We start from the raw sequence: 25,417 nt of genomic DNA, 5'->3' as shown, positions 1-25,417 counted from the left end.
GCTCCGAGAGGCCGAGGCAGGGCCTCAGAGCCTGTGCCCCCCTGGTCGCTGGAGCCTGTGCCCCCTGGGCCGCTGGAGCCTGTGTCCCCCCCGGCCGCTGGAGCCTGTGCCCCCTGGGGCCGCTGGAGCCTGTGCCCCCTGGGGCCGCTGGAGCCTGTGCCCCCCGGGCCGCTGGAGCCCAGAGCCTGCCTGTCGCAGCAGGTGCGAGCCAAGTGCCAGGCCCTCTCCACCCCCTCGCTCTCGTCCGCAGCTGCTGCCGCTGCTGACACTCCAGCACCCCCACATCTCCACCTACCAGGAGCTGTTCATCACGTGGGACAGCCAGGTGGGGGCGAGGGGCCGAGCACGCGCAGAGCCCCCCAACCCCACCCTGCCGCGGGCGCCCTGAGCGCAGAGGCTGAGCCCGGCCCCGCTCTCAGGGCGACTCTGCGCCCACGGCAGATCTCCTCTCTGTTCCTCTGCCTGGTGATGGAGCACAGCAAGGACAGCGTCCAGGAGGCCATCGAGAGGAAGAGGAGGGCCAGGGCCCCCATCGACCCTGAGGTACGGGACCCCTCGGACCTTGCGCGCTCATGGGCCCACCACTTGTGGGTGCTGTTTTCTTAATGGTCGAAAAAGGCGCCGCGTAGATGACGTGCACAAACAAATCTTAGGTGTGCAGCTTGATGTGATTTTACACTTGCACATCCACACAGCCTCTGCCACGATCAAGGTCTAGAATATTCCCTGAACTCCAGGTTCCCATGCCTACCCCGCCCCCGAGGTAACCAGGATTTGCCCGTCTCTGTGGTTGGTTCTGCCCGTGCTTGAACTCCCGTGCGTGGAGCCACCCCCTCGCCTCCTGCTGTGTCTGGTTTCTTTCACTCTAACACTCTGGGATCCATCCAGGCTGTGCCGGGTGCCGGCAGGGTCCCTTGTCCCTGCTGGGTACTAGGCCCTGCCCACCCAGCCCCCACCGACACCCTGGGGTGGCTTGAGGGGCCCATCAGTGTGGGCCCCAGGGTGCCTGGGAACACGGGTTGAAAATCACTGCCCGAGGAGGAGCTGGTTTCTCACACGTGGTGCTTCTAGAACATTCTCGCTCAGGGCTCTTAGTTTCTGTGGACACCAAGGGGCAAGCCCCTGGCGGGCCCTGAAGGCTTCGCCGTCTTGATGCCACGGGGCTGGCCTGCCTCCAGCTCCAGGTGGGATCTGGGCAGCGGGGCGCCGTGGAGAGGCCACGGTGAGGGGGATGGAGGGGGCAGAGGTCTGGGCCCTGGGGCCTGCAGCAGGGAGACAGGAGTGTGGGGCCTGGAAACGGGTGCTTCCCTGGCTCTCCCTGGAGAGAAACCCCACCCGGCAGCATCCTCTTCCTGCTTGCTCTGAGCTCTCGGCCGGCTTCAGTTCTGACCCAAGATGCAAGGGGAGCACATGCCGTACCATGCTGGCCGCGCCAGCGGGGCCCTCCCACCCCGGCATCTCCCGCTTCTTCCCCAGTGGATGCAGGAAGTGCTGGGCCAGGTGCTGGACGCGCTGGAGTACCTGCACCAGCTGGGCATCCTTCACAGGTGAGCGGGGCCGGCTTCGGGGGAAGGCCAGGTCAGCCGCCGCCGCGACTCCTGACTCAGCCCGCCACGCACAGCTGCCTGGGTGTGCGCCGCCCGGCAGGCCGGTTCTAAAGTGCAAGGGAATGGGCCAGATAAGTCTCAAGGGTGCGGTTCAGTGCCTGCGGTGGCCGTGGCCTCTGGACAGGCCAGCGTGGGTCACAGCACTCCCAGGCTGAGCTTTGGACCCGCCAGCACGAGAGCCCAGGCTGCAGGCTCTGTGGCACGAAGGGCGAGGGGAGGAGGCCCCCGCGCCCGGGCAGGGGCTTCAGGTTGAAGTGTCAGTGTCTGATTGAGAGGAGAGAGGAGCCAGGCCGGCTACGTGTGCCAACGAGGGGGCTCAGGTGGTCAAAGAGTGGTTGAAAACAAACGCCCCAACAAATACCTCGTTAGGACAGGAGGGAGGCAAACCGAGGTGCTCCCAGAGGGGCCTCGGGGCCCTCGGGGGTTCTCCTGCTTGTTGGCTGGCTTTGGTTTTTTCCAACCTGAAATAACTGAGCATAATTCATGGTCACGGCAAACAATTTTTTAAAACTGAGCTAAGGGAGTATTTTCTTGGGGAGAGAGGAGGGACGGGGGCGGCGGCTGCAGAGCCGGGTGGGGTGAGACAGGTGGGGTCCGCCCGCCCAGGGGCCTCCGGGCACTCACCTGCGTGGACGCCAGGGTGTCCCCTCCCCGGCTCCCTGAGGCCAGCTGGGGTCCCCGCCGCGGGAGAGCCACCCAGGGCAGCCCCCAGGCGGCGCCGTGGGGCCCGTGGGCGCCAAGACAGAGCCCTGCCGCCCTTGGCTGCAGGAACCTCAAGCCCTCCAACGTCGTCCTCGTCGGCGCCGACCAGTGCAAGCTGCAGGACCTGAGCTCCAACACCCTGATGACCGACCAGGCCAAGTGGGGCATCCGCGCGGAGGAAGGTGGCCGGGGCTGCCCTCGGGGGGGGGCGGCCGGGAGCTGGCCCCGCAGCCCAGGGGTGGCGGCCCCAGAGTGAAACCGACCAGGGGCACCGCGGGGTGTGCGTGGGGCCCCAAAGACCCCAAAACCCAGGAGCGAGAGCCGGGAAAACAAAGGGCTGGTCATGATAACGCGGGAGAGGGTAACCCTCCTGGAGGGAAGAGGCAGGCCCGGGGGAGGGAAGAGGCAGGCCCGGGGGAGGGACAAGGGCCTGGTGGGGGCGGGGGCGCCGGCTGCAGCGGTACCCGCACCGTCCTGCAGCAAGCGAGCAGAGCGGGCCGGGCACGGGCAGGCCGCTTCTCCTGCCACTGAGAGGGGGCGGGGGCCAAGGGGGTGGAGGATAGAGGGGCCAGCCACCGTGGAACATTCCAGAGTCCTGGAGCTGCTGTGTCCTTGATTCGAAGAGGGTGGGAGGGTGGGTGAATGGATGGAGGGTGGGTGGGTGGATAGACGGATGGAGAGATAGAAGGGTGGGTGGGTGGATGGGGGGCTGGATCTGCTAGCGCAGGACACAAGGGCTGACCTGAGGCGACTTCTTTTCCCACCATAGCTCTTGTCCACCCTTTTCCAAAAGGGTTATTTAAGGACTTGTGTTTGTGTTTTTTTTGAGGTACTGGGACTGGGGATCGAACCCAGGACCTCGTATGCAGGAGGCCAGTGCTCAACCACTGAGCCACATTGGCTCCCCTGTTGGCTCCCTCATCTGTTTGCTCCCTCATCTGTTTGCTCACTCATCTGTTTGCTCCCTCATCTGTTTGCTCATTGTTTCTTCATTGTCTGCTCATTGTTTTTGCTCGCCATTTTGCTCATTTTTGTTTTTGTTCATTGTCTGCTACTTTTCTGTTTTTTTCTTTAGAAGGCACCAGGAACCAAACCTGGGACCTCCCATGTGGGAGGCAGGCGCTCAACTGCCTGAGCCACATCTGCTCCAAGGGCTTGTTTTTAAGCTGCTTCCAAAGGGACCCCCAAAGGGCTACAGTTCCTGGGCAGGATGGCTTTGTCGTGCTTCCTGCACCCCAGAGAGCATAAACCTGAGTGGACCGCCCCCGCCCCCGCCCCTGCCCACAGACCCCCTCCACAAGTCCTGGATGGCTCCGGAAGCACTTAAATTCACCTTCAGCCAGAAATCCGACATCTGGTCGCTGGGCTGCATCCTCCTGGACATGGCCAGCTGCTCCTTCCTGGACGTGAGCCCCGCCACCCCCGCCCCGGGGAGCCGGCCCTGCACGGACACAGGGGTGTGCTCGTCCCAGCCCTGCTCCCCATCCACAGCCTCCTCGCCCCTGGGAGGCCCGGGGTGCTGGGGCCTCCGGCCAGCTGTGCGGAGCACCCCACCTCCAGCCCCCGGGGGCTGCGCTCCTCGGCGTAGCTCCTCCTGCGGGCGAGCGCAGCCCCTCCTGCGGGCAACAGCGGTGGTGACATCACGTCCCACCCGCTCACGTCTGGTGGTCATAGCGAGGCCCTGTCTGGATGAGAAACCTGCCCTCCTGGAAGGGGACCCAGGCCCATGCGCCCCCGGGTCCCCCCCTTCCAGCTCGGCTGCGTCTGCCCGGGTAGGAGATGGGACCCAGAGCGGCTGAAACACAGGCTCGTGGTCCTCGCGCGGCCCGGCCGGCGCAGCGCGCCTTGGGCTGGGGCTCTCCACGCACCCCCTGGCAGGATGGAGCGGGCAGCACCAAGGGCCGCACCGCCTCCCGTGCCATCCCACCTGCTAGGACAGCCCGGGAGGCCACGCAGGCTCTCATCACGCGCTCCAGGGAAGAGGAGGTGTGGGTGGCAGGGCGTGGTGCCGGCTGTACCCCAGGAGCGAGGGGGCACCCTCCGCCCCCCAGTCTACGCGCAAGTGTGGGGGATGCCCGGGAAGAGCAGGCGACAGGCTGGGCGCCCCACGCCGCTCCGCTCGGCCGAGCCCCTGCCCCTTCCTGCTGACGGCTCCCGCTGCCAGCTGGCCGCCTGTGACCTCGGGACGTCACCGCGGGCCCCAGGCCTCGGTTCTCCCCGTTCCACGGGCAGAGTGGCCGCTGCAGGAAGAGCGCCCCGCGCCCAGGGCAGGCCCCGCAGGCGCCTCTGAACCTGCAGGTCCTCACCGAGCGACCCGCACGGCCACCCTGTGCGCCTCCAGCGCCTCCCGGCCCCCTGCGCGGTGCCCGGCCCGTGAGCACCCCGTTTTCCCTGCTAGGAGACGCAGGCCCTGCTCCTGCGGAAGGGCCTCCGCGAGCACCCGGGCAGCCTGGCGGGCGCCTTGAAGAGGATGGAGGAGGAGAAGGTGCCCGGCGCCGATACCCTGGCCTCCCTCCTGCCCATGATGCTCCACGTCAGGCCCGAGGAGCGAGCCACGGCCAGGTGTGCTCGGGGGCCGCGGCGCGCCCTTCACCTTCGACCTCTGACCTCCTCTCGCGTCCACGCCCTCGTGGGGCTCTAACGGCGGCGCTGCCCGCGGCCCACGTCCCGCTTTACCCGGGCAGGGGGCTTTCCAGGCCGGGCTGTGACCAGCTGCGCGGCAGCCGGCTCCCGGGACGCACGTCCTCGGCCGCCGGTCAGGGCCGCCGTCCTCTTAGGGGTCCAGGAAAATGTCCTGATGGTCATGTATTTCCAATTCAGAAGAAAAAAGATGACTCTACGACAGCAATCCCAGCCCGGGGCGTGCGCGCCTTTAGAGCCGCTCGGCGCGGTGACACTTGCCCTGTTTTCCCAGAGGAGGGGCCGGGCCGCAGACCCCGCGGGCTCCTGGGGGCCGCATTCGCGCCACACGACAGCCTCGGGGCAGGGCCTGCCACTGCCCCTCCGGAAAGGAAGGCCGAGGCCCAGGGCTCACCGCCCCCGCGCCCCTGTCCCCCGCGCGGCCGCCGTGGGCCCCGGCCGCAGTGCGCTCCGGGAAGGGCGCCCGGTCCACCTGCCTCTGCTCCTCTGCCAGGGACGTGATCCGCTTGGCCTTCGAGAGCGGCTCCTTCAAGTCCTCGAGGGTGGCCGTGACCCTGCACACGCAGGAGCTGCCTGCCCACCTGGCCGACATGCTGCTGGGAGGCAACGTCGCGAGCGTTTTAGGTGACGGTGGGGGAGGTGGGGCTGGTCGCAGGCCCTGCGGCCTGGGGTCCCCGCCGCCTTCACCCCAGCGGCCCGTCAGCTCGCTGCTCACCCGTGGCCGCCGGGCAGGAGTGGCTTCCGGCTCTCGCCTGCCCTCCCACGCCCTGCTGTGCTCCGGGCACTGCCGCCTCCAGGCCCCTGGATGGCTCCAGCGCTCACCTCCTGCGCCTGGTCCCCTTTGTAGCTACCACGCAGGCTCATCGGCTGCGTGCCCACTGGGACCCCGGGTCCACGAGGCCCTGCTGCCGGGCCCCCCTCCTCCACATGGGCTGCCTCTGACACGGGCCGAGAGGGGCCCCGGGGCTGGCTGCTGCCCTCCCGCCCCTGCCCGCCCTGTCCTTCCCGTCCCCCGCGAGGCCCGCCCTGCTCTGCTCCTCCAGTGGCGTGGCCTCGGGCTTCGGGGTCAAACAAACGCGGGTCAGCTCTAAGCCCCTCAGCGACCAGCCAGCGGCCTTGAGCAAGTGGCTCTGTGAGCCTCAGTTTCCTCCCCTGGGCTGCTGCGAGGCCTCAGTGAGACACTGTGGTGGGGGCGCTGGCCTGGCCCTCGCAGGTTGGGGTGGGAGAGCCTAGGATACGGCGTCGGCCGGGTTTTGGGCTGGGACAGCAGGGGCGCATCTGCTGTGAATCACAGAAACCCTCCGGGACACGGAAGCAGAAGGAGCCGGCAGCGTGGCGGCGTGGCCCGGGGCCAGGGAGGGGAGCCAGAGGCTTGGCTTCCATCTGGACTCCGGGCACGGCCCCCGCCTCTCTCCTGTAAAAGGGGGTGGCTGTGTGCCCGCCCCAGGGCTGTGTGTGGCCCTGCTGAGCAGTGGGGGGCCCCCCCAGATGGAGCCCTGGGCGCCCTGCCCTGCCTTCCCACGCCCCCCCTGTGTCCCTGCAGAGGTCATACAGAGTTTCTCCGGCAGACCTGAAGTCCAGCTCAGGGCCATGAAGCGGCTCTTGACGATGCCTGAAGAGGAGCTAGGTAGGGGGACCCCCCAGCCCCCCACCCCCAGCCCTCCCAGCCACGCTCTCTCACCCCTTCTGAGCCCGACATCCCAGCAAGGCCCCGCGGCTACCACCCGCGTGTAGGAGTGGCAGCTGGGCTCTTCCCCAGGCCCCCGTGTGTCCCCAGGCCCGGGGTGAGACACAGCACTGCCACGAGCAGCCGGGGCTGTGTATTTGTGCACGTGGGCGCACTAGGTGTTTGGGGGGTGGCTACTTTAACTGCCGGGCACAGACATACCAAACTACCCACCTGCCCAAGGTGCCTGGAAGTGCCCCCTTCCCCAGCGCCCCCTCAACGGCTGTCAACGAGCTCCGCAGTCTTGCCAAATTCTGGCCACAGAACATTCTTCCACTCAACCCCTGGCTCATCAGCTGATGGCTGCATTTACTCACTCGTCCTTCCACCCGTCGTCTTTCCATTTTCCCATCTATCCTTCTGTACATCCTTCCAGCCACCCATCTGTTCATCTGTCCTTTCATCCATCAGTCCCTCCATTTGTCTATCCATCCTTCTATCCCTCCATTCCTCCCTCTGTCCTTCCGTCCGTCTGTTCCTCTATTTGTCTATCCATCCTTCCATCCATCCATCCCTCCCTCTGTCTCTGTCCATCCATCCATCAGTCCATCCGTCCGTCCCTCCGTGCATGAAGCGTGTCCCAAGGGCACTAGCAATCAGCGAGGTTGGGGCCACTGCAGAGGCCAGGGCCGGCCTCTTGGGGGCAGCAGAGGCCTTGCGCCGGCCCTTTATCTTTCCCTCCCTGCGCCCCCTGACCCCTTCTGGAGCTGAGCTGTGTCCAGGATGGAGCCCGTGGGACAGGAGGTGATGCCTTCCTGGGAAAGTGGAGGGAGGCTGCCGGCCCTTCCCCCAGCGGGGTCCGCATGCCCGGGTGGCCTGGCAGGGGGTGGCTGTGCCTCAGCTTCCCAGGCCAGCGCTTTCCTCTTCCTCGTTCTCACCTCCGCCCGGCCACGGAGGGACTTCTACCCGCACTGCTCGGGTGAGGAGACCGAGGCTGGGAGAGGGACGCAGCAGTGGGACTGGGTAGGCTGGGGCCGGGCCCGGCTGCCACCCACTGCCCCCCGCCCTTCCACACACAGCGCCCGGCTGGCACCGCAGGGCTGGGAGGAGCCCCCAGGTGGCCCGTCGGGCACTGCCAGCAGCCCGGAGCAGCTGCTTCCAGCTCTGCCCTGGGTGTTCTCACCAGGAGAATGAGGGTAACACCAGGCGGGAGCCCCTCGCAGGGCCCGGGAAGCAGGACGAGCTGCCGCCCTGGGCAGGCCCCGGGCTGGCGCTCGCCTGCCCACGGGGCTCCTTACAGCCCCTCACCCGGGCCGCCCCTCACCCGGGCCGCCCCGCCAGGTCTGCCGTGGCCGCTGGAGCTGGTGGAGGAGGTGGTGGCCATCATGAGGCAGCACAGGAGGATCCTCGACGTGCAGCTGTGCGCCTGCGCCCTGCTGCTGCGCGCCCTGGGCCAAGGTAGGGGCCGGGCCGGGGCCCTTAGACCCGGCAGGGTGAGCCCGGGGCCCCAGCCCGCCTCCACACCAGCTACTCCGGGGCCCCAGCCCGCCTCCACACCAGCTACTCCGGGGCCCCAGCCCGCCTCCACACCAGCTACCTCCTGGGCAGCCGTGCCCAGCTCTGCCCACCCAAACCTACCTGGGGCTGGTGGGCAGCCAGAGGCCCGGGGACCGCCCCTGCCCTGGCTGTGGCCCTGAGAAGGCAGCGCTCCCTCTCTGGCCGTTTGTCCCAGCTGCCCACTTCTCAGGGCTTCTCTGGCTGACCCTGTCGGAGGGGCGGACTGGGGCTTGGAGGGCAGCCTGGGTGGCCCCGCCCCGGAGTCCTGGGATTGCTTGAAAAGGCCCGCACGTTTCTGCCCTGCTGGTCGCCACCTCTGAGCCTGGGCTTGCGCGGCCCGTGTTCCACGAGGCATGTGGAGCCCCCCACGGGCATGGCGGCTTGGCCCCCGCAGATCCTTGGAGCTCCTGGGCGGTCCGGCCTTCCCCCCAGTCGGGGTCGCTGTGCCGCCCAGAGAGGCCGCCTGGGGCGTGGCCCACCTGCGCCCCTGGCCGGGGTGACCCAGGCGTCCCCTGTCGACCCGAGCAGCGCTGGTGCGCGACCCGGACGCCCGGGCCCCGTGGGACAGCTCCGTGCTCACCGCCCTGCTGGGCGCCACGTGCTGCCACCCCGACTCGGAGGAGCTGGTCGTCACCGTCTACAGCCTGCTCACCATCATCGCGGGCCAGGGTGGGTGGCCGCCCCACTCGCCCCCTGGGGCCCTCCCCTGGGCCGAGGCTCGCCCCTGGCGGGGACTGGGTGCTCGGAGGCGTCAGGACCGGGCCCCTTCCTGAGCCCCGACTGCAGGAGGGGCTCCCTGCGCCGGTCCTCCCGCTCCCCTCCTGGGGCAAGGTTCTGCTGCGACAGCCCCTTGGCCCCCCGCACACGTCCCGGGCTCGGGCCTCCCGCAGGACGCCCATTCGGCGCGCGAGCCCTCGTGGCACCTCCCGGGAGGTGCATGACCCGGCGCGGGCTCGTCCCTGCCCGCGGAGTGCGCTGGGTTCCCGGGGCCTGGCCAGGGAGGGGACGGCGGGAGGAGGAGCCATCGCGCAGGGCCCCCCCCACGGGGCCGGGGTGCTGCCACGCGCCTTGCTCCACCAGGCCCTCCCACCGCCGCGTTCTCCCCAGAGGACCCCGGGAAACCCTGAAGTCCGGGCTGGCCTTGGGGCATGGAGGGGGGCTGCTGATCGGGACGAGGCCGAGGGGTGTGAACTAGACCCGCCGCGAAACCGCCCAGCGGCACCTGCCGGGGCGGGCCCGCCGCCGCACCTGCGTCAGCCCAGCCGGGGCGGGAGGCTGGGAAGGGGCCCAGGAGGCGGACAGACCCCTCGAGTCTTTGGTTCCGGGGCCCAGCACAGGCCCCCCAGGGCTGCTGGAGGAACGGGACTGCGGCGGGAAGGGGCGCAGAGCAGGGGGCGCTCCTGGAGGGGGGCCTCGGGGGGCCTCAACCTGGGCCTGCTCCCCAGAATCGGCAGCGGAGGAGCTGCAGAAAGTGGGGCTGTTGGAGCACATCCTGGAACACCTGCGCAGCGCCCGCGAGCACAGGGACGTGTGCCTCAGCAGCCTGGGCCTGCTGTGGGCCCTGCTGGTGGACGGTGAGGGCCCTCCCGGCCCGGGGCAGGCACTCCCAGCCACCCCCCACCTCTTGGGGCCCCCATGCCCAGCCCTGAGATGCTTCAGTGCAGGGACCTTCCAGACCCTCATAAAGCAGCAGGGGGTGGGAGGGAGCGGCGGCCGCCTGGCTCAGGCTGGGATCCTGCCCCTGCTCGGGTGGACCCCGTACGGGCACCCAGCGCCCCCTGCCCCGGGAAAGCTCCGGCCTCTACACGCCCTGGCCCCCCGGCCTCAGAGCCAGCCTTTAGGCTAGACATTGCATCCTGAGTTTTGGTTCAGAACCGAGGCTTCCAGGCCCCGTCCTGGCTCTCCAGCGCCCTGGATGCTGCTCTGGCCCAGGGCAAGGTGGGCCCGGGGCCGGCAGGGGAGCCTTGCTGATGCCCAGGGTGCCCGAGTGCCCAGGCTGCTGGGGGCATCCCCGAGGAGCTGCCTGTCCTGGTGGGAGGTGGAGAAGGGTACACAGCAGGCCCTGTAGGCTCACCGTGCCCGCTTGGCCCCTGGCTCCAGCTGTCATAGTGGACAAGACCCCCCTGGAGAAGGTACCGGACCTCCTCGTCCAGGTGCTGGCCGCCTACCCCACGGATGTGGAGATGGCTGAGGCCGGCTGTGCCGTCTTCTGGCTGCTGTCCCTGCAGGGTGGGTGGAACGGGGCCTCCGTGGGTGGGGTGGGCGCGGGGCTGTGCCAGCCCACGGCAGCTGTGAGGCAACTGGGTCGTGCTACCCCGCAGGCTGCATCAAGGAGCACCAGCTGGAGCACGTGGTGGGGCTGCTGCTCCACAGCATCCGGCTGTGCCAGGACAGGGTCCTCCTGGTGAGCAACGCCTACCGGGGGCTGGCCAGCCTCGCCAAGGAGTCAGGTGAATGGGGGCCACCGGCGCATGCACGCCACGCCGCGGAGTCCGAAGGGCGGAGAGGAGCCACAAGCCGTCACTACGTGCTCTAAGTCACATCAGGGAGGCATTTTCCATCACACAGCTAGACCTTCGCTTACTGAAGCAGCTGCGGGGCTTAAGCCACAGAGTTGTCTCCAAGGTCCCTCCCTCAGCCAGATGCCATCATCTCTGTTAGTTTGCCAAAGGGCTGCCCGTGCAAAGTACCAAGGATCTGTTGGCTTTGGTAAAGGGAGCTTATCTGGGGTAAAAGCATACAGTTGTGAGGCTGTGAAAAGTCCAGCCCAAGGCCCCATAAGAGGTGCTTTCTCACCAAAGTCAGCTGCCATGGTTGAAGCAAGACGGGGGCGACTTCTGCCAGGGCTCTCCTCGCCCGTGGGCATCCTCTCAGAGGCTCAGCTGCTTCGCGGTCCTTCTGATTCCAGCTGCAGCTGGCACAGGGCTTGTCTCTCAGGGCCTCCTGTATCAGGCTCGGCTCTCCTGCTCCGCTCCCAATTTCAGCTGTGAGCTATCAGGCGAAGGCTCGAAGGCTCGTGTCTCCCCAGGTCCTCAGCTGTTTGAACCTTCTCTTTTCTGTCCCATGGGGGATCAATATGACAAGAGCTCTCTCTTCCTCTGTCCCATTGTTTTGTTTTTGTTTTCTTAACTTTTAAAACTTGGTGTATTAGCCAAAAGGGTGCTGATGCAAAATACCAGAAATTGGTTGGCTTTACAAAGGGTCTTTATTTGGGGTAGGAACTTACAGATACCAGGCCATAAAGCATAAGTTACTTCCCTCACCAAAGTCTATTTCCACGTGTTGGGGCAAGATGGCTGCCAACGCCTGCGAGGGCTCAGGCTTCCTGGGTTCCTCTTCCCAGGGCGTGCTTCTTCCTGGGCTCAGAGTTCCTCTTCCTGGGGCTGGCTTCTGTTTCCTCTGTGAGCTGACTTCCTGGGGCTCCAGCTTAAGGCTTCAGCATCAAACTCCAACATCAAAAACCTTTTTTTTTTTTTAAGATTTTATTTACTTACTTATTCCCCTCCTTGCAGCTTATCCCATTCTTTGCTGTCTCTTCTCTGTGTCCTCTCACTGCACATTCCTCCCCCCACATCTGCTTGTCTCCCTTTGTTGCGTCATCTTGCTGCGCCAGCTCTCCCGGCGCACGGGCCGTCAGCTCCCTGTGGTGCACAGGCCAGCCTGCCTTCACAAGGAGGCCCTGGGACACAATCTCAGGGTCTCCCTTATGGTAGACCGGAGCCCAACTGATTGAGCCACAGCCGCTTCCCAACCCTCTGTCTTTCGCTGCCTTTTATCTACGAGTCCGCACCCACCAAGGGGTGGGAACGCAACGCCCTAATGACACAAGAGGTTTACTTGATTACTCAATTAAGTAAACCTCTAAATCCAATATAATCTCATATGCCCAAAGGAAAAGAAGTTTACAAACATTATCGAATATTTCTTTTTGGAATTCATCAATATCAAACTGCTACAATCAGCTTTTTAAAAACCTCTTTATTTGTAAGTAAGCTTTAAATTACGTAAATGTTACAGCAAACACATAGGCGAGTCCCATACACACCCCTACACCTTCCCTTACTGAGAGCTTTGATTAAGTGTTGTACATTTGTTACAAGTGATGAGCACATACTGAAGCACTGCTACTAACCATGAACTAGAGTTTACATTATAGTTTACACTTTGCCTCGCACAATTTTATGGGTTTTGACAAAACATATAATGGACTGTATCTGTCATTGCAATGTCATGCAGGTCATTCCCAGCCCCAAAAATGTCCCATGTTTCATGTATTCTTCCCTCTTTCCACCTCAGAACCTCTGGTGGCCACTGCCTTCCTATCAGCAACACAAGTTCTTCCATTACTAGAATAATACTGTCTTCTTCGGCCCATAGTTGCATTTCCCCCTTACATTTGTTCATTCCTCAATCTTGAGGGATTGGGGATGGGGATGCCCTCTCTGTTTCTGATGTAGAGGGCGCTTAGATCCCATGCAGCAGATGCATGGAACTGTCCTGCTTACAATTGTACTGTTTTTTGGGGATGGCATTGTCCATCATCATCTTTTTGTTGTCCTGGGAGAGTCCAATGAAGAGTGGGTGTAGCAACTCTGCTGAGATTCAGGGCTCAACTGGCAGATGAACAGACTGAAGATTTAAGTCACTGGACATATATTTAACAAGTATAGTGCTAATTATAGGTTGAAATAAAAGGGCAGAAGAGCCACGTGTAGGGAAATTATAGATGAGTGTTGCCTTGGGGAGCATATATTCCAAAGCAAGGCCCACTGACAGGATACCAAATTCCTGAGCTTGTCTGCCCTGCCTATAGCTCTAGATGTCTCTAGAGCCTTTAGGAGCCCAGCTGTTTGAGGCACTGTTTACTGTGACAATGAGATCCTGCTGAGAGATACATAAGCATAACCTCTGGAATGACCTCCTGATTCATTTTAAAATCTCTTAGCTGTAAATACTTTTGTATTTAATATTTTCTCCTCTGGTCAAGGTCTTTTTCCAAATGCATTGCCAGTTGGCACCTGGTAATAATAATCCCTTGGTGCCAGGGAGGCTCATCTCTGGGAACCATGTCCTATGCCTGCGGTGGGGGTGGGGGTAAGGAAGTGCGATTATATGCTGAGTTTTGCTTAGAGAGATGCTGCATTTGAATAAGGAGGCTTTCGGAGGTAACTCTTAGGCACCCTATAGTACTAGGCTGTTTTAGGTTCACAAGAAAAAGTTCTTAGTACAACCATCAATATCAAGGGCCTGCCATAACTGGCCTCTCCTCCTTTGCTAGGCACTGACCATATACTCAGGGGATTCTTGCCACTCTATTAGAGAATGGAGCATGAGCCCCCAGGATGGGAATTCAATATTCTTTCAGTTATTGTGTTTTGTTTATATTAGACCCAGCAAGGGGGTGGAGACCCAACCAGAGTTTATGCCTTAGTGAGTAGCCCAAGGAAAAGCCCTGAAGTGATCTTATCAAGTAAGCTAATCAAAGGCCCACAGCTGAATGTATTGCAAATGGTGTCACACCCAGATGAATAGTTTACAAACATAATCTTTCTCTTTTGGGGATTCATAAAATAATCTCAAACTGCCACACCATCTTATGCTAAATTCTAACTGCCACGTCCCATGCCAAGCACACCCCAACCATGCCCCCACTCATAGAACTCTTAACCTCAGAGGACACTCAAAGCCTAGAGATGGCCCAGGGCTGCAAGCTGGTATGTGTGGCAGGCAGACTCCTGCCCAGTCCACGGCCACCCTCGGCACTGCACAGCCTTGTTCAGCACATTGGGGGCAAGGCCTGTTCCCAGCTGACCGTCTCTGTGCCACCTTGTCCAATCTGGCACATGCCAACTTGTCTCCTGAGTCTCTTGGGCTTCCCAAGCTGACTGGGGGCTCCTGGGTCCCGTCTTGTCCCATCCCTTGCAGCCCCACACCCCAGCGCTCAGCAGCCCAGGGCCATGCACCTTGTGCGGGGGACGGCAGATCCCAGCCCAGGGTTCCGGGGTGGGCAGGCTGGGCGGGCCTGAGGTGGGCGGGGCAACCCTTAGCTGTGGGAGGTGCTGCAGCGCGTTGGGAAGCCTTCCCTCTGCCAGGGTCAGCAGGCCCGCTGCCTCGAGGGGAGGCTTCTGTGAGGGGAGGCCGAGGCCCTGAGGGTCCGGGTGAGACTCACAGCTTTGCCACTCATCCGCTGGGGGCATTCATGTTGTTTAATACCCTTGAGCCTTAGTTTCCTCCTCAGTTCCCAGGAACTGGCCAGGTAATGTCTCCAGAGCACTCGGGGCAGCTGGAAGCACAGCCCATGCTCGGGAAGCCACGGTGGTGCCCAGCCTGAAAAGCTGCCTAGAGCTGCCCCTGCCCCCCACCCCAGGGGCCCCCAGCGGGGGGCACCCGTGGGCATCTCCCCAGCAGCCAGGCCCCTGCCCCTGCCCCCACAGCTCCGGGCTGGTTCTGGAGCTTCCTGTGGTGCTCTGGTTCACCCCCTCCTCCAGCAGGAGCAGGCTTGCAGCTGCCTGGAGCAGGGGTGGGGGGACAGGCCGGCAGGTCATGTTTGGTTTTCACAGTGGGTGGGGACAGCCCAGTCTCGGGGTGGCCTGCTATGCCCAGCGTTGAGGGCTTCCCTGTTTCCCAGGAGGATGCGGAGGCTCAGCCCGAGGAGCTGGAAGGGGCAGCCTGGAAGGGCGGGGGGGGGGCCCCCCTGAGCCTGCCCCTGCCCCTCCCCCAGAGCTGGCGGCCTTCCTGGTCGTGGTGCAGGAGGGCAGCGGCAGGCTGGAGCTGCTGCACGAGACCTACCGGCTGCACCGGGACGACCCCGAGGTGGTGGAGAACATCTGCCTGCTGCTGGCCCACCTGGGCTCCTACAGTGAGTCCGGGCACTGCCTCGCGCCGTGGCACGCCTGGGCGATGACGCCCACCCAGAGGGCAGGGGTCTCTGCTCGGCTGGCAGGAGCCCCCAGGGCAGCCTCGACCCCATGCTGGCCCTCAAGGGCCCACCGTGTGCCAGGCCCTGTCCCCCAAGGGTGGTGCATGGAACCCAGGCCCCCAGCCTGTTGCACTCGCCCACTGAGCTGTCTCAGAAACGCCTGCCGCCCGCGGGCCCCAGGTCCCCTTCCCAGAAGGCCCGGGGTTCTGCCCGCACTGGGGTGGGGGTGCTGGCCTCCCGCAGCCTCCTGCTCTGCCGACAGCGGAGATCCTGCCCGAGCTCCTGTCCAACGACATCAAGCCCCTGGCCCAGGAGATCAGGGGGCGCTTCACCTCCAGCCTGGTGAGTGCTGCGGGGGGCCCCGGCGGGCACGCGTGCTCCTCCAGGCCTGGGAGCTACGGTGACGTCTGCGCGTGCGGCTCCTGATGGCGACGTCCCCCGCCCTGCGGGCTTTCCCCAGGAGCTGGTTTCCTACGTGAAGAAGGTGCTCCAGAGGCTGGAGGAGGCTCTGCCGGCCAGTGCCCCCCAGGGCGGCCAGCTGCCTTGCGTGGATGGCAGGGACGAAGGGGGCACACCCACAGCCCCTGCAGCCGGGGAAGAAGAGGCGCTGAGCCCCCCGCTCCTGGGACCACCGCCACCATGCCCGCGGCAGGGGAAAGCCAGCTGCTCAGCGGGAGGCGGGGGGCAGGGGGCTGCCCCCGGACCAGCGGGTGTACCCCACGCCCCCCAGGGTCACCAATAAAGAAGCCTCTGCTTGTTCCTGGTGCCCAAGCTGGTCCCTGGGGCAGGAGAGGAAGGACATGGCCGGCCCAGGGGCTCTGGGTCCCCAGTCTTCCCACGGACGTCAGGTCCCCGAGGGGTGCAGGGCTGTGTGGGCCTCCCGGACAGCAGGGCACGGTCGAGCCTCAGGCTGTGGGCCCCACCTTAAAAGCAGCACCTCCGTTTATTCCACATGGCACCGGGACGGCCCTCCACAGGGCGGTCCCCCGGCTCGGCATCGCCTCTGGCTTCGTTCCCGGCCGCCAGCGGGCGAGGGCGGGGGCTGCCCGGTGTCAGCGTTCAGAAGGTGTGTCCCAGCCGCCCCACTGGCCGGCCGCCCATGGCTGGTGAAGCGCTCGGCCTCCCCGAGGGGCGTGTGTCCCCGAGACGGGGCGAGGCGCCCACTCTGGGAATAAGCGTCCCCGGGCCTCCGCCTTCTCACTGCGGCGCCCTGGCCAGGCGCTGACCTGCCAAGCACAGGTCGGCTCAGAGCAGGGGGCGTTTCAGTTGGTGGTAGAAGAACAGCTGTCTTCACGAAGTCCCTTTCCCAGTCCCTGGGGGAGACGGGGAGCCTCCTGGGCAGGCTGGTGGCTCCCCACAGCCCCTGCGCTGGGGTCCTTCAGGTGCTGGGGTCCTTCAGGTTGGGGTGAGCGCCTCACCTTGCCCACAGCAGTGGAGAAGAAAGGGAGCCCGGGAGAGGCAGGCGCCGAAGCCCGCGGGCGCCTTCTGCCCTTGGACGGGGGCACCGCCCACGGAAGCCTCGGGGCCGCGGCCGCTCTGCAGGCCGCCCTGCTGCTCCTCGCCCTCGCTGCCGGCCCGCGCCCCAGCGCGCAGCAAGGCTGCCTGGCCCGCCCCGGCCGCCCTCCTCCTGGCTGTGCCCAGGGCGGCACCAACATGCTCGGGCCAGCGAGGCCAGGTCTCCGATGACTGCGAGGCTGCTTCACGAGGGGCACCTCTCAGGGAGACACCATGCACCTGCGGCTTGGCGCTGCTGTCCGGGAACGAGTGGGGGCACCGGTCACGCACTGCCCCCGCCTGGCGCGGCTGCTGCCGGGTCCGGGTCTCGGGCGGCGCTCTCCCACTCCTTCTTCACCATCACGTAGAGTCTCATCGCTGCCTGGGCGTCCTGAATCTAGACACACAACACCCCGGTGACCGTCCCCGCAGCTGGCAAAGCATGCCACACGCACACGGACGCGCGGACGAGCAGACGCGGCCCCTGCCCGCGAGACGCCGCAGCCGCAGGGAGGAGCAGCCGTTCGACCCCCGCAGCAGCTCGGCCTCGGGCACGCCCCCTCGCTGGAGGGACGGGAACCCGCACAAGAGGGCACGGGGCGCCCAGAAGCTCCCCGCACACCGCCCACCGAGCGCCGACCATGGGGGCGCCAAGCCGGTGCTGCGCCACCCCAGCCCACAGACGGGCTTCCTGCCCACCGTGCCGCGGCGGGGCTGTGCGCCAGGGAAGCGCGGCCTGCCTGGCACCAGGGCCTCTGCCGCGCCCCGGGCCAAAGCGCCTGGGCCGCCGGGGGCCTTCGATGGGGACTGGGGACTTGCCACCGAGTCATTATGACACGGCGGTGGTTGTGTCACGGCTTGCCAACGTGCGGGAAGCCCTGTTGACCATTTCCTTTTCCAGACATCGGCGGCCTCCAAAAGAAAAACAGGGGCCAAGGCCCCAGACCCTCCAGCCACACCTGTGTGCAGTCAGGTGATGCGCTGCCGCCATGAGATCCCCGCCGGCCCCAAGCCCCGGAGCCGTCACCTGAGGACGAACTTACTGAGCAATGCTCCGACTGCTGCACCCTGATCCCCAGGATCTTCTCCGAAAGCAGCTTCAGGGACGGCCTTCCGCTCTGCCAAGGGAGAGGGGCGGTGCTGTGGGGTGGCCGCTTGCGCTCGGGCTGGCGGGGGGCACTGGCTCCTGGAAGAGCCTAGCGCTGAGCTGAGCTGCAGACCCCTTCACGGAAACGCCCGGCACATGTGGCGGCAGCGGCCGCATCAGCAGGGAAGGCGCCTGCGGCTCCACCCTCCACCCCCAGCCACTGTGCTGTCCCGGGGCCGAGGGGGCCGCCAGCCCTTGCTCGGCCACGCCGCACGGGGGTGCAGAGGCTGGAAGCCACCTGCCCTCAGTTCCACTAATCCTCAGGCTCGAAATGAGCAGAAATCCACCCTGCCTTCTAAGGGTCTTTTTAGTTTGAAAGGTTAGAAGGAAACACAGAAACAAAACCCTTCTAACCAACGCATCAGCTCCCGGCTACCAGAACCACGGCCAGGGAACTGACAAAACCAAGTGCCACAGCCCAGGCACATCTAAGCACCTTCACTTGTTTCTTGAAAGGCTTATACTTCTGCGTGTCCCGAATCTTCTTTTTTGGGTGATCAAGAAACAGAACCTAGAAGAAAAAAATACAGAGACAGTGACTGTGACATCTTAGAGGGATTTGAATTCCTCACCCACTTAGGGTGAAAGCTGACAACCACGTTGATAAAGATAAAACGGGCCGGGGGCAGGAGACTGACGGCCAGCCACGGGCCAGCCACGGCCCGCTCCTGTTCTGCTCTAGCGTGATCCACGCAGGGCGGCGTTTTTAACAGCTCATCCTGCACTCTCAGGGTCGTCTCCAGAGGCCTGACGAGGAACGCTCCAGAGTCAAAGTCTGCACAGGTTTCTGGACAGAGCCAGAGTCGGGGGAGGCCGAGGGAGGGGGCAGCGCCTCTGAGGTGCTGCCACGGTGGCTCAGCACTCCTGAGCGTGCAGGCTACTTTCTCTTCCTTTACTTTAGGAGGCACCAGGGATTGAACCCCAGACCTCGTACATGGGAAGGAAGTGCTCACCCACTGAGCTACACCTGCGTCCCTGTATTAGCTCTTAACAGTTAATAATGTATTTTAAAAAGAGATTAGAGTCATCATTTAGAGGCCCCTGAAGCATCTCTGTGGACTCCAGTGCTCCAGGGAACACTGACTGCTGCCACGGCACCCTGAAGGCCAGTCTCCCATTCTGCCTGCCCGAGGGGCTCCAATCAGAACAGGTGGGCAATTCTGCCCACAGCAGAGACCCCAAAAGGAGCTGAGGCTCAAGGCATGAAGAGGTAGCCACCAGCCACACACCTCCCAGGCAACGCCAGCTGTCGGGTGACGAGGGAGATGAACTGTGCCCTGGAAAGCCAGGTGCCACAGGAAACGCTCCAGGTAGGGGCACTGGACCTCGGAGCAGCACCCAGTCGCCCCCGGCTGGGTGAGAGCTGGAGAGCAGCGAGCCGGCTTGGCCTGCAGGAGTGGGTGCTGTGGGGCGGGGCCGGCCGCGGGGCTCGGCTTGCTCCCACTCTGCTGGGCTGACCCTCCGCGAGCCCCCTGAAAGCTCCGAGCCGCGGCTTCATCCCGTGGCGCTCGGCCCGCCCAGAGCGTTCCCAGTGTGTGGGGGGGTTTGAAGCTGGACGGACCCCAGAAAGACCTGCTCTTGAGCCTCATGGTGCCCGCGGCGTGGCCCCTCGTGAGAAGGCCTTTAGGTGCCGCCCAGCCCAATCAGGGTGGGTCTTAATCTTGCTACTGGCGTCCTTTGTAAATGGAATAATTCCTGACAGGAGAGAGAGAAAAGCCCCAGGAACAAGGAGCTGCAGCAGCAGAGCTGGAGGAGCAGGCAGCAGCCAGGAGCCCCGCCAGGGCCTGGCCCGGGGACGGGCTGAGGACCACGGCCTGTTGGCACTCGGCCCCGAATGGCCACCGCCTTCGGGAAGAAAGCGTGGCCGTAGACGCCTTGAATGGGACTTTCCCCAAGTCTCAAAACCACAAGCAAACGAATTTCCACTGCTGAAGCTGAGCCAGTGCGTGGTGTTTGCTTGGCCAGCCAGGAAACTCCCACCGGCATGAACTCCAAAACCGCCTCCCAACAGCCCCCCGGCCATGCGCACGCGGCAGGCGCCCCAGTCGCGGGCGCTGTGCATGGGGGCGCCGGCAGCCGGAGTTCCCAGGAGGCCCGAGGCCCAGCACCTTCAGATCGTTGTGCAGCGCGTGTCCAACGAGAATTCGGCCCTTCAGCATTTCTGCCACTTCCTTCTGCACAACTTCAAATTCTTCTCCTGAAAATCAGATCAAAGAAGGACTTTTCAGCCACGTATAGCGCAGCCAGCGAGGGCACACCCCTTCCCACCTGGGCGGGAGCCTGGGCGGCTGAGGTCCCTGCGCGCACAAAGCAGGTCCCAGGTGGCGGAGCTGCCTACGCCCTGCAACGCCCAGACCGCGGGCGGCCTGAGGCTGCCACGCAGCACACACGCGGGGAGAAGGGCCGGGCGGCCCTTGCGGGGCTTCCAGGGGCCCCTCACAGGGCATCCACTCTGTTCTCATCCAGATGGAAGGAGCAGCAGCCGTGGGTGAGGAGGGTGCTCCAGACCCCCCAGCCAGCCAGGGCCACAAAGTGCCTGGCGCGGCCACGAGGGGAGGAGACAGGCTGCAAGCGGGCACGGAGAACCCCGCCACCAGCAGGGCAGCTCTGCCGGATCTAGTGGCGAAACCGGGCTTGTGTTTGTCTCTCTGGTTGTAAGTAAAAAACCACGCCAGTCCTGGGCACGGATGGAGCGAGAAGCACTGCCCAGACGCCCGGAGACCCCCGGCTCAGGAGGCAGCCACCTGCCTGCTTTCTGAGTAGACGCCCTCTGGGCCAACCCAACCTGCGCCCCACACCTCTGCCCACCGGGCCGAGGCTGACTGGGCCAAGGGTGGCCTCTGCCCCAAGGAGGAAGGGTCAGGCAGAGCCTCCGGCCAGGAATCTGGGCCTGGGACCGCACAATGCTGAGGGCGCCAGGTAAAGCAAGATTGAAAAACAGAACAAAAAAAAGGCGGAGAAAGAACACAATACCAAGGGGCACAGGGGAGAGGGGACATGGCCCGGACAAGTGGCCTTGGCCCCCGAAGTCTCCCCAGGATCTCTCCGGGTCCCGCTCTCCTGCCCCCGGCCGCCCCGAGTCCCCGCAGCTCCTTTCCTCCGGCCTCCACCCTCAGGCCCCGCCAGCTGGCGCGCACGGGAAAAGCCAGAGTCCTCACGAGGGCCGGGCTGCCAGACCCCACAGCCTGTCCCAGCCCCACCCCATGTCCCACCCTCGGGGGAGGGAAGACGTGGGAGGCTCGGGCTACGGTGAACATTCTGGAACAGAGAAAGGGACTCAAGGGAGGAAGGGCAAGCGGTTTCAGTGCCCTTTTCACGCCGCCTGGCTGGGAATGCCGTACCCTGCTGGAGGTTCTCCGGCCGGATCCCGCTGACCGCCGTCCTGTAGTCAGTCACTGGCTCCGGCGGCTTGACGTACTTGTCGTAAACTCGCTTCCCAAACTGGTTCACCAGGGACACGCGGGCCACGACGCTCTCTTCCCCCTTGGGGCCCACGCCCACCATCTCACAGTCCAGGGCCAAGGCTTTTGTCAGGCTGTGGGGGAACCAGAGGCCACAGTTTACTGGACACTGCGGGGGCGCACAGGCGAGCGCGCCGGCGCAGAGACGTCCTCTGCCCGTCACGGCTCATCAGCGCGGGAGCGCACGCGTTATGGCTGAGCAGGATGCTGGGGAGGGGACAGTCCCCCACCGTGAAGCCCAGGGCTGCCCCCGGCCCACGCACCCGCCGAAGGCCTGCTCTTTCACCAGGGTGACGCTGCTGTCACTCTGACCCAGCTTCCTTCTTGCTATTTTGGCTGCCTCGGGGCCGATGGCCGCTTCGATGTCCTCTGGATCAACATCATCGAACCAGATGTCTTCTCTAAAGGCAAGGACAAGGACATGCTGGTCACAGTGGGCCCGTGGGGGCCGACAGGCTGCACACGTCCGTGGGGGCCACGGCGTGGGGTCTGCTCTTCCCATGCCCGGGGTCTGAGTGGCAGGGCCGCTGCCCAGTCGCTCCTGCTCTTTGGATCACTCTGGCACTTTCCTCTCATCACGCAAGTACTGCTCTTTTTAATTAGAAAAGCAATAGTTTCATTACAAAAAACCCTAGAAATGCGGACAAACACAAAGAATAACATAGAAATGTGTGACACCCCCCGCCAGGTACAATGGCTGCTAAGGTTTCCCCTGCAATCACCAAGGTAATATGTTCATCCTCAAACATCAAGGAAATGCAGATAAACACAGACCATCAAATGGAAAGCATAGAACCCGCCAAGGCACAACAGCGGGGGACTCCGCGTCGAGCCTCCAGACTCGGGTGCCACGCGGGAACAGAAGCATCTGACACCTGAACTCTGTCTTCTGGGCTCAGCTGAAATGCCATTCCCCCAGAAAAGCTCTCCCCGAGTCCACTCCAGGGATGTGGCCCTCCTGCTGCGCCCCGTGGGTGGCTGACATCCAGACGGCAGCACCCAGGAGATGCAAATGGGCCATCCCCTCGACCGTCAGCCACCGCAGCCTGCATACCCAGGTGACACGGAGCTGGTCTCTGACCTACGAACACGTCACTGCCCGGCTGAGACGCCACCAACTCCCAGGCCCCGCGCGTGAGGAGCCATCGCACGGGAGCAGCGCCTCACGCCCACCCTGCCTCTCCACGCTGCCGGCGGATGGCTGCGCTGAGCGCGGGGGCCTCCTTCACTAAACCAGCCAAACGACGATGCAGGAGCAGGTGTCCGCCTCAGGCCTCCCAGTCGATCATGCAGCCCACAGAGCTCTACTGGGCCCACTCAGCGCTGCGCTCTGTTCTAGACCCCGAAGACACAGGGCCGAACACGAGACAGCCCCGCTCTCCAGATGCCCACCTTCCAGGGGAAAACAAACAACAGGAAAGAATGAGCAAGTGAGGAACAGGTGAGGGTCAGGTGACGGCAGACAGCAGGGGCAGCCGCCCGCAGGCAGCTATGTCCTCAGGACTGTTCTCCGGTTGAGGTCTGACGGGGGCCTGGCCACGGCCTGAGGGGGCCATGCTGGCTGCAGAGGAGCCCATGGGCCTGTCACCACCGCCACCACCCAGGGAAGAAACAGCAAAGGCTTACTCGGTGGGCGGGAGGGGAGCTGGGGCGCCGGCTTTCCGCTTCTTGTTCTGGGTGTCCCCTCGCTTCAGTGACGTGGCTCCGCTTGCCCTCTTCCTGGCTCCGTCCTCACCGTGCTCTGCTCTGCTGGCCTTGGCGGGAAGTGCCAGCACCTTCCCGTCTGTCGGAGCTCCCGAAGCCGCCAAGCCCTTCTGGGCCCCTCGGTCTGGTTTTGCCGCCGGCCTTGGCTGCATCTCCTCTCCGTTTGCTTTACCTGAGACTTCTTTTCTGTTTTGCCGGTTAATTTGGGGCTGCTTTTTGAAGCCCACCTGAGAGATAACAGGAGGCTCTTCTGGGGTCTGTGGTTTTTGTTTCAGTAGCTGAAGGACCCAAAATAAAACAAACACCACACTTCAATTTGGAATGTAAGCAGAGAAGTTTTAAAAAATCCTATGTGTGCATCTACATAAACACACAGACAAATTACATCTATGTAAGCTCCCTACCGTCACTGAAAAACATTTTTGAATATATGGGAAAGCCCTTTTCATTCCTATCCACAAGGCACCTGTGGTGAAATGCAGTCTCTGTGCTTATCCCACTGCCATGCATCATCTGATACTTGCTCCCTCCTTTAAACGAACACTCTGCCCTGAAGGACCTGCCACTGACAAGACACCACAGGCTGCTTCCCTTGGACCCTGCAGAAATGATAAGCAACCTGTTTCCATTTTTAAAAAGTGTATTTCACTCACTGCAAGTTATTTTTTTCTGGGTTAGGTCACTATCCTGGCATGCAGAAACCACTTGTTTTACAAGAGTTCTGGTTTGCTCTTTGTTGTTGAGAGGGTCTCGGGAGGGAGGAGCTTTTGTCAAACTGGAGATGGCTGAGGCACCCCCGCAGCCGCAGCCGCCTCATCCCAGGAGGGAATCTCTGAAGTCTGAGCCCAGCCTCCTCCCTGTGCTGACCTGTTCCCATAGTGTTTAAAGAACATTCCCACTCACTGTTCCCATAATGCTTAAAGAACTTAAAGCCTTATGGTCTTTCATGAGAAATTCAAGATTCCCCTCGAGTACACATCCCTTTCATGCACTCGATTCTCAGTTACTTTCTTGGGAGAGATAGTATTGTAGTGAGTGCTCAAGAAATTATGCAGAACCTCAGGGTTGGAACAGACAAGAAAATTATTAGGAATCACTGCCTTCGGAGACCACGCAGAGTGTCAGGAGACCCAGCAGGTCCTCCGTTTTCTCTCTCACTAAGAGTCGCCATAGCAGATTCCAGAAAACTGTAGAGACTCTGAAGGCCAACACAGTGTAGTGGCAGAGAGCACAAACCCGTGCCACAATGTATGAATCTGCATCCCAGTTCCATCGCTTACTGGCTGTGTGGTCTTGGGCCAAGTTCCTAAAAGCTCTCTGTGCCCCAGTGCAGAAAATGGATAGCAACAGAAACTAACTCAGAGGAACATAGTGAGAATTTAGGAGTGAGGCACATGGAACAGGGTCTGGCAGCGTCTCCATGGCCGAGAAAGGAGTAGGTTCAACAATGACATGAGCCTGGACTCCAGGTCAGCCTGCCTGTGTTTGAGTCTCACTTCTGCCATTTCAAGTTGCAACTGCGGACTATCAGTGTAACCTTTCTGGAACCATTTCCTCATCTGTAAATGAGACAATAAAAGCACATTTCTCAGTTTGCTATGGGGATTAAATGAAAGACATATAGAAATGACATACCACAGTGCCTGCACATTTTTAGAGCTCAGTAAATGGGGATAAACAAGAGCAGTCATTAGCAATTACTATCTAACTGCTAGAATCCTCTATCTGGACCACTGTTCTATTTGCTTGCTCTCAAAGCCCCTCCCTCCTACCCCTGCGAACGGCTCTGTTTATAAAGCTTTTTATGAAATCTGCCTTCACAGATCCCTCTTTTTTGTGTGTTCTTTGTTCTTTTTGTGACCAGACAGAAAGCCTAGGGGAATGAGCTGCGTGGTTCCCAGGCCCTTGGCCCCACAGGACGCGCTCAAGTCCTACCTCTTGCAGCGCCTTCCAATTTTGAGAAAAGTCTTCTGGTGCCTTTGGAGGTCGCACTGCGACAACTCTGGCATCGTTTTCCGGTTTCTTGGTGACTTCTTGGGCTTTATTTTGCCAGAATTTTTTCTTCTTGTCTTTCTTTCTATTTAGCCTCTTGACACGCTCTGGCTTTGCCACGGGGCTGCTGGGGGCGCGCTTGGAAGTCAAGGCCTTCGCCTTCGCCTTCGCCATCCGCGCACCACCTAAGGTCTCTAGCGCCTGACACGCGTGGTGTCCAGTGCTTCCGCTCGCGGCAACCAGGAGACCCCCGCGCTCCCCTTTCCCCGAAGGCTCGCACCCCCGCGCCCACCCGGGTGGCCGTGCTCATTCAACGCGTATCCCCTCTCTGGTCCCCGGCCGCGACGCGTCCCTTGCCTCAGCAGAGTCGGCCCCGGAGCCCGCCAGCCCCCGCCGAGAACAAGATCATGCCAGGCCAGCCCGGATGTCACCGGGAAAGAAACGTCTGCGGACCCCAGAAGCAATCCCGGAAGTTCTCCGCACGCATCCCTCCGCCCCGCGCTTGCGCGTTCCAGTCTCCGGAAGTGG

The 25,417-nt window shown here is 63.0% G+C and overlaps 2 protein-coding genes across 6 annotated transcripts in view; one reads left to right on the top strand and one right to left on the bottom strand.

Moving 5' to 3' along the window:
- Positions 1-16,201, top strand: part of STKLD1 (serine/threonine kinase like domain containing 1) — a 20,900-nt gene extending 4,699 nt beyond the window's left edge. For 2 of the 5 annotated variants that reach the window (XM_058302669.2, XM_058302672.2), the window contains exons 4-18: positions 251-325; positions 442-543; positions 1,477-1,547; positions 2,376-2,491; positions 3,597-3,715; positions 4,708-4,871; positions 5,443-5,573; positions 6,493-6,576; positions 7,957-8,073; positions 8,701-8,841; positions 9,618-9,746; positions 10,273-10,401; positions 10,494-10,622; positions 14,894-15,433; positions 15,552-16,201. In XM_058302669.2, the coding sequence (XP_058158652.1) occupies positions 251-325; positions 442-543; positions 1,477-1,547; positions 2,376-2,491; positions 3,597-3,715; positions 4,708-4,871; positions 5,443-5,573; positions 6,493-6,576; positions 7,957-8,073; positions 8,701-8,841; positions 9,618-9,746; positions 10,273-10,401; positions 10,494-10,622; positions 14,894-15,433; positions 15,552-16,201 (2,697 nt within the window). Of the gene's footprint in view, positions 1-250; positions 326-419; positions 544-1,476; positions 1,548-2,375; positions 2,492-3,596; positions 3,716-4,707; positions 4,872-5,442; positions 5,574-6,492; positions 6,577-7,956; positions 8,074-8,700; positions 8,842-9,617; positions 9,747-10,272; positions 10,402-10,493; positions 10,623-14,893; positions 15,434-15,551 lie in introns of all 5 variants that reach the window. The other 3 variants (XM_058302674.2, XM_058302673.2, XM_058302671.2) reach the window with 3 other exon arrangements.
- Positions 12,133-25,417, bottom strand: REXO4 (REX4 homolog, 3'-5' exonuclease). Its single transcript, XM_004454548.5, has 8 exons — positions 24,833-25,417; positions 22,820-23,175; positions 21,457-21,594; positions 21,074-21,267; positions 19,841-19,929; positions 18,169-18,243; positions 17,629-17,703; positions 12,133-16,982 (listed from the first exon to the last, which is right to left on the bottom strand). The coding sequence occupies exons 1-8, from the start codon at positions 25,061-25,063 to the stop codon at positions 16,869-16,871; spliced, it is 1,272 nt and encodes a 423-aa protein (XP_004454605.1). The 5' UTR covers positions 25,064-25,417; the 3' UTR covers positions 12,133-16,868.

Source organism: Dasypus novemcinctus, chromosome 8 (assembly GCF_030445035.2).
Source record: "Dasypus novemcinctus isolate mDasNov1 chromosome 8, mDasNov1.1.hap2, whole genome shotgun sequence".
Taxonomy (NCBI): domain Eukaryota; kingdom Metazoa; phylum Chordata; class Mammalia; order Cingulata; family Dasypodidae; genus Dasypus; species Dasypus novemcinctus.
This window is presented reverse-complemented; position numbering and strand designations above follow the sequence as displayed.

Excerpts from the sequence above, each read along its gene's own strand:
- REXO4 (XM_004454548.5), bottom strand. The coding sequence starts at position 25,063 with ATGGCGAAGGCGAAGGCGAAGGCCTTGACTTCCAAGCGCGCCCCCAGC. Across the intron at positions 21,268-21,456 it reads AAAGAGCAGGCCTTCGGCGG|CCTGACAAAAGCCTTGGCCC; the intron begins GTGCGTGGGCCG and ends GTTCCCCCACAG. Across the intron at positions 18,244-19,840 it reads CGCTGCACAACGATCTGAAG|GTTCTGTTTCTTGATCACCC; the intron begins GTGCTGGGCCTC and ends TTTTTCTTCTAG.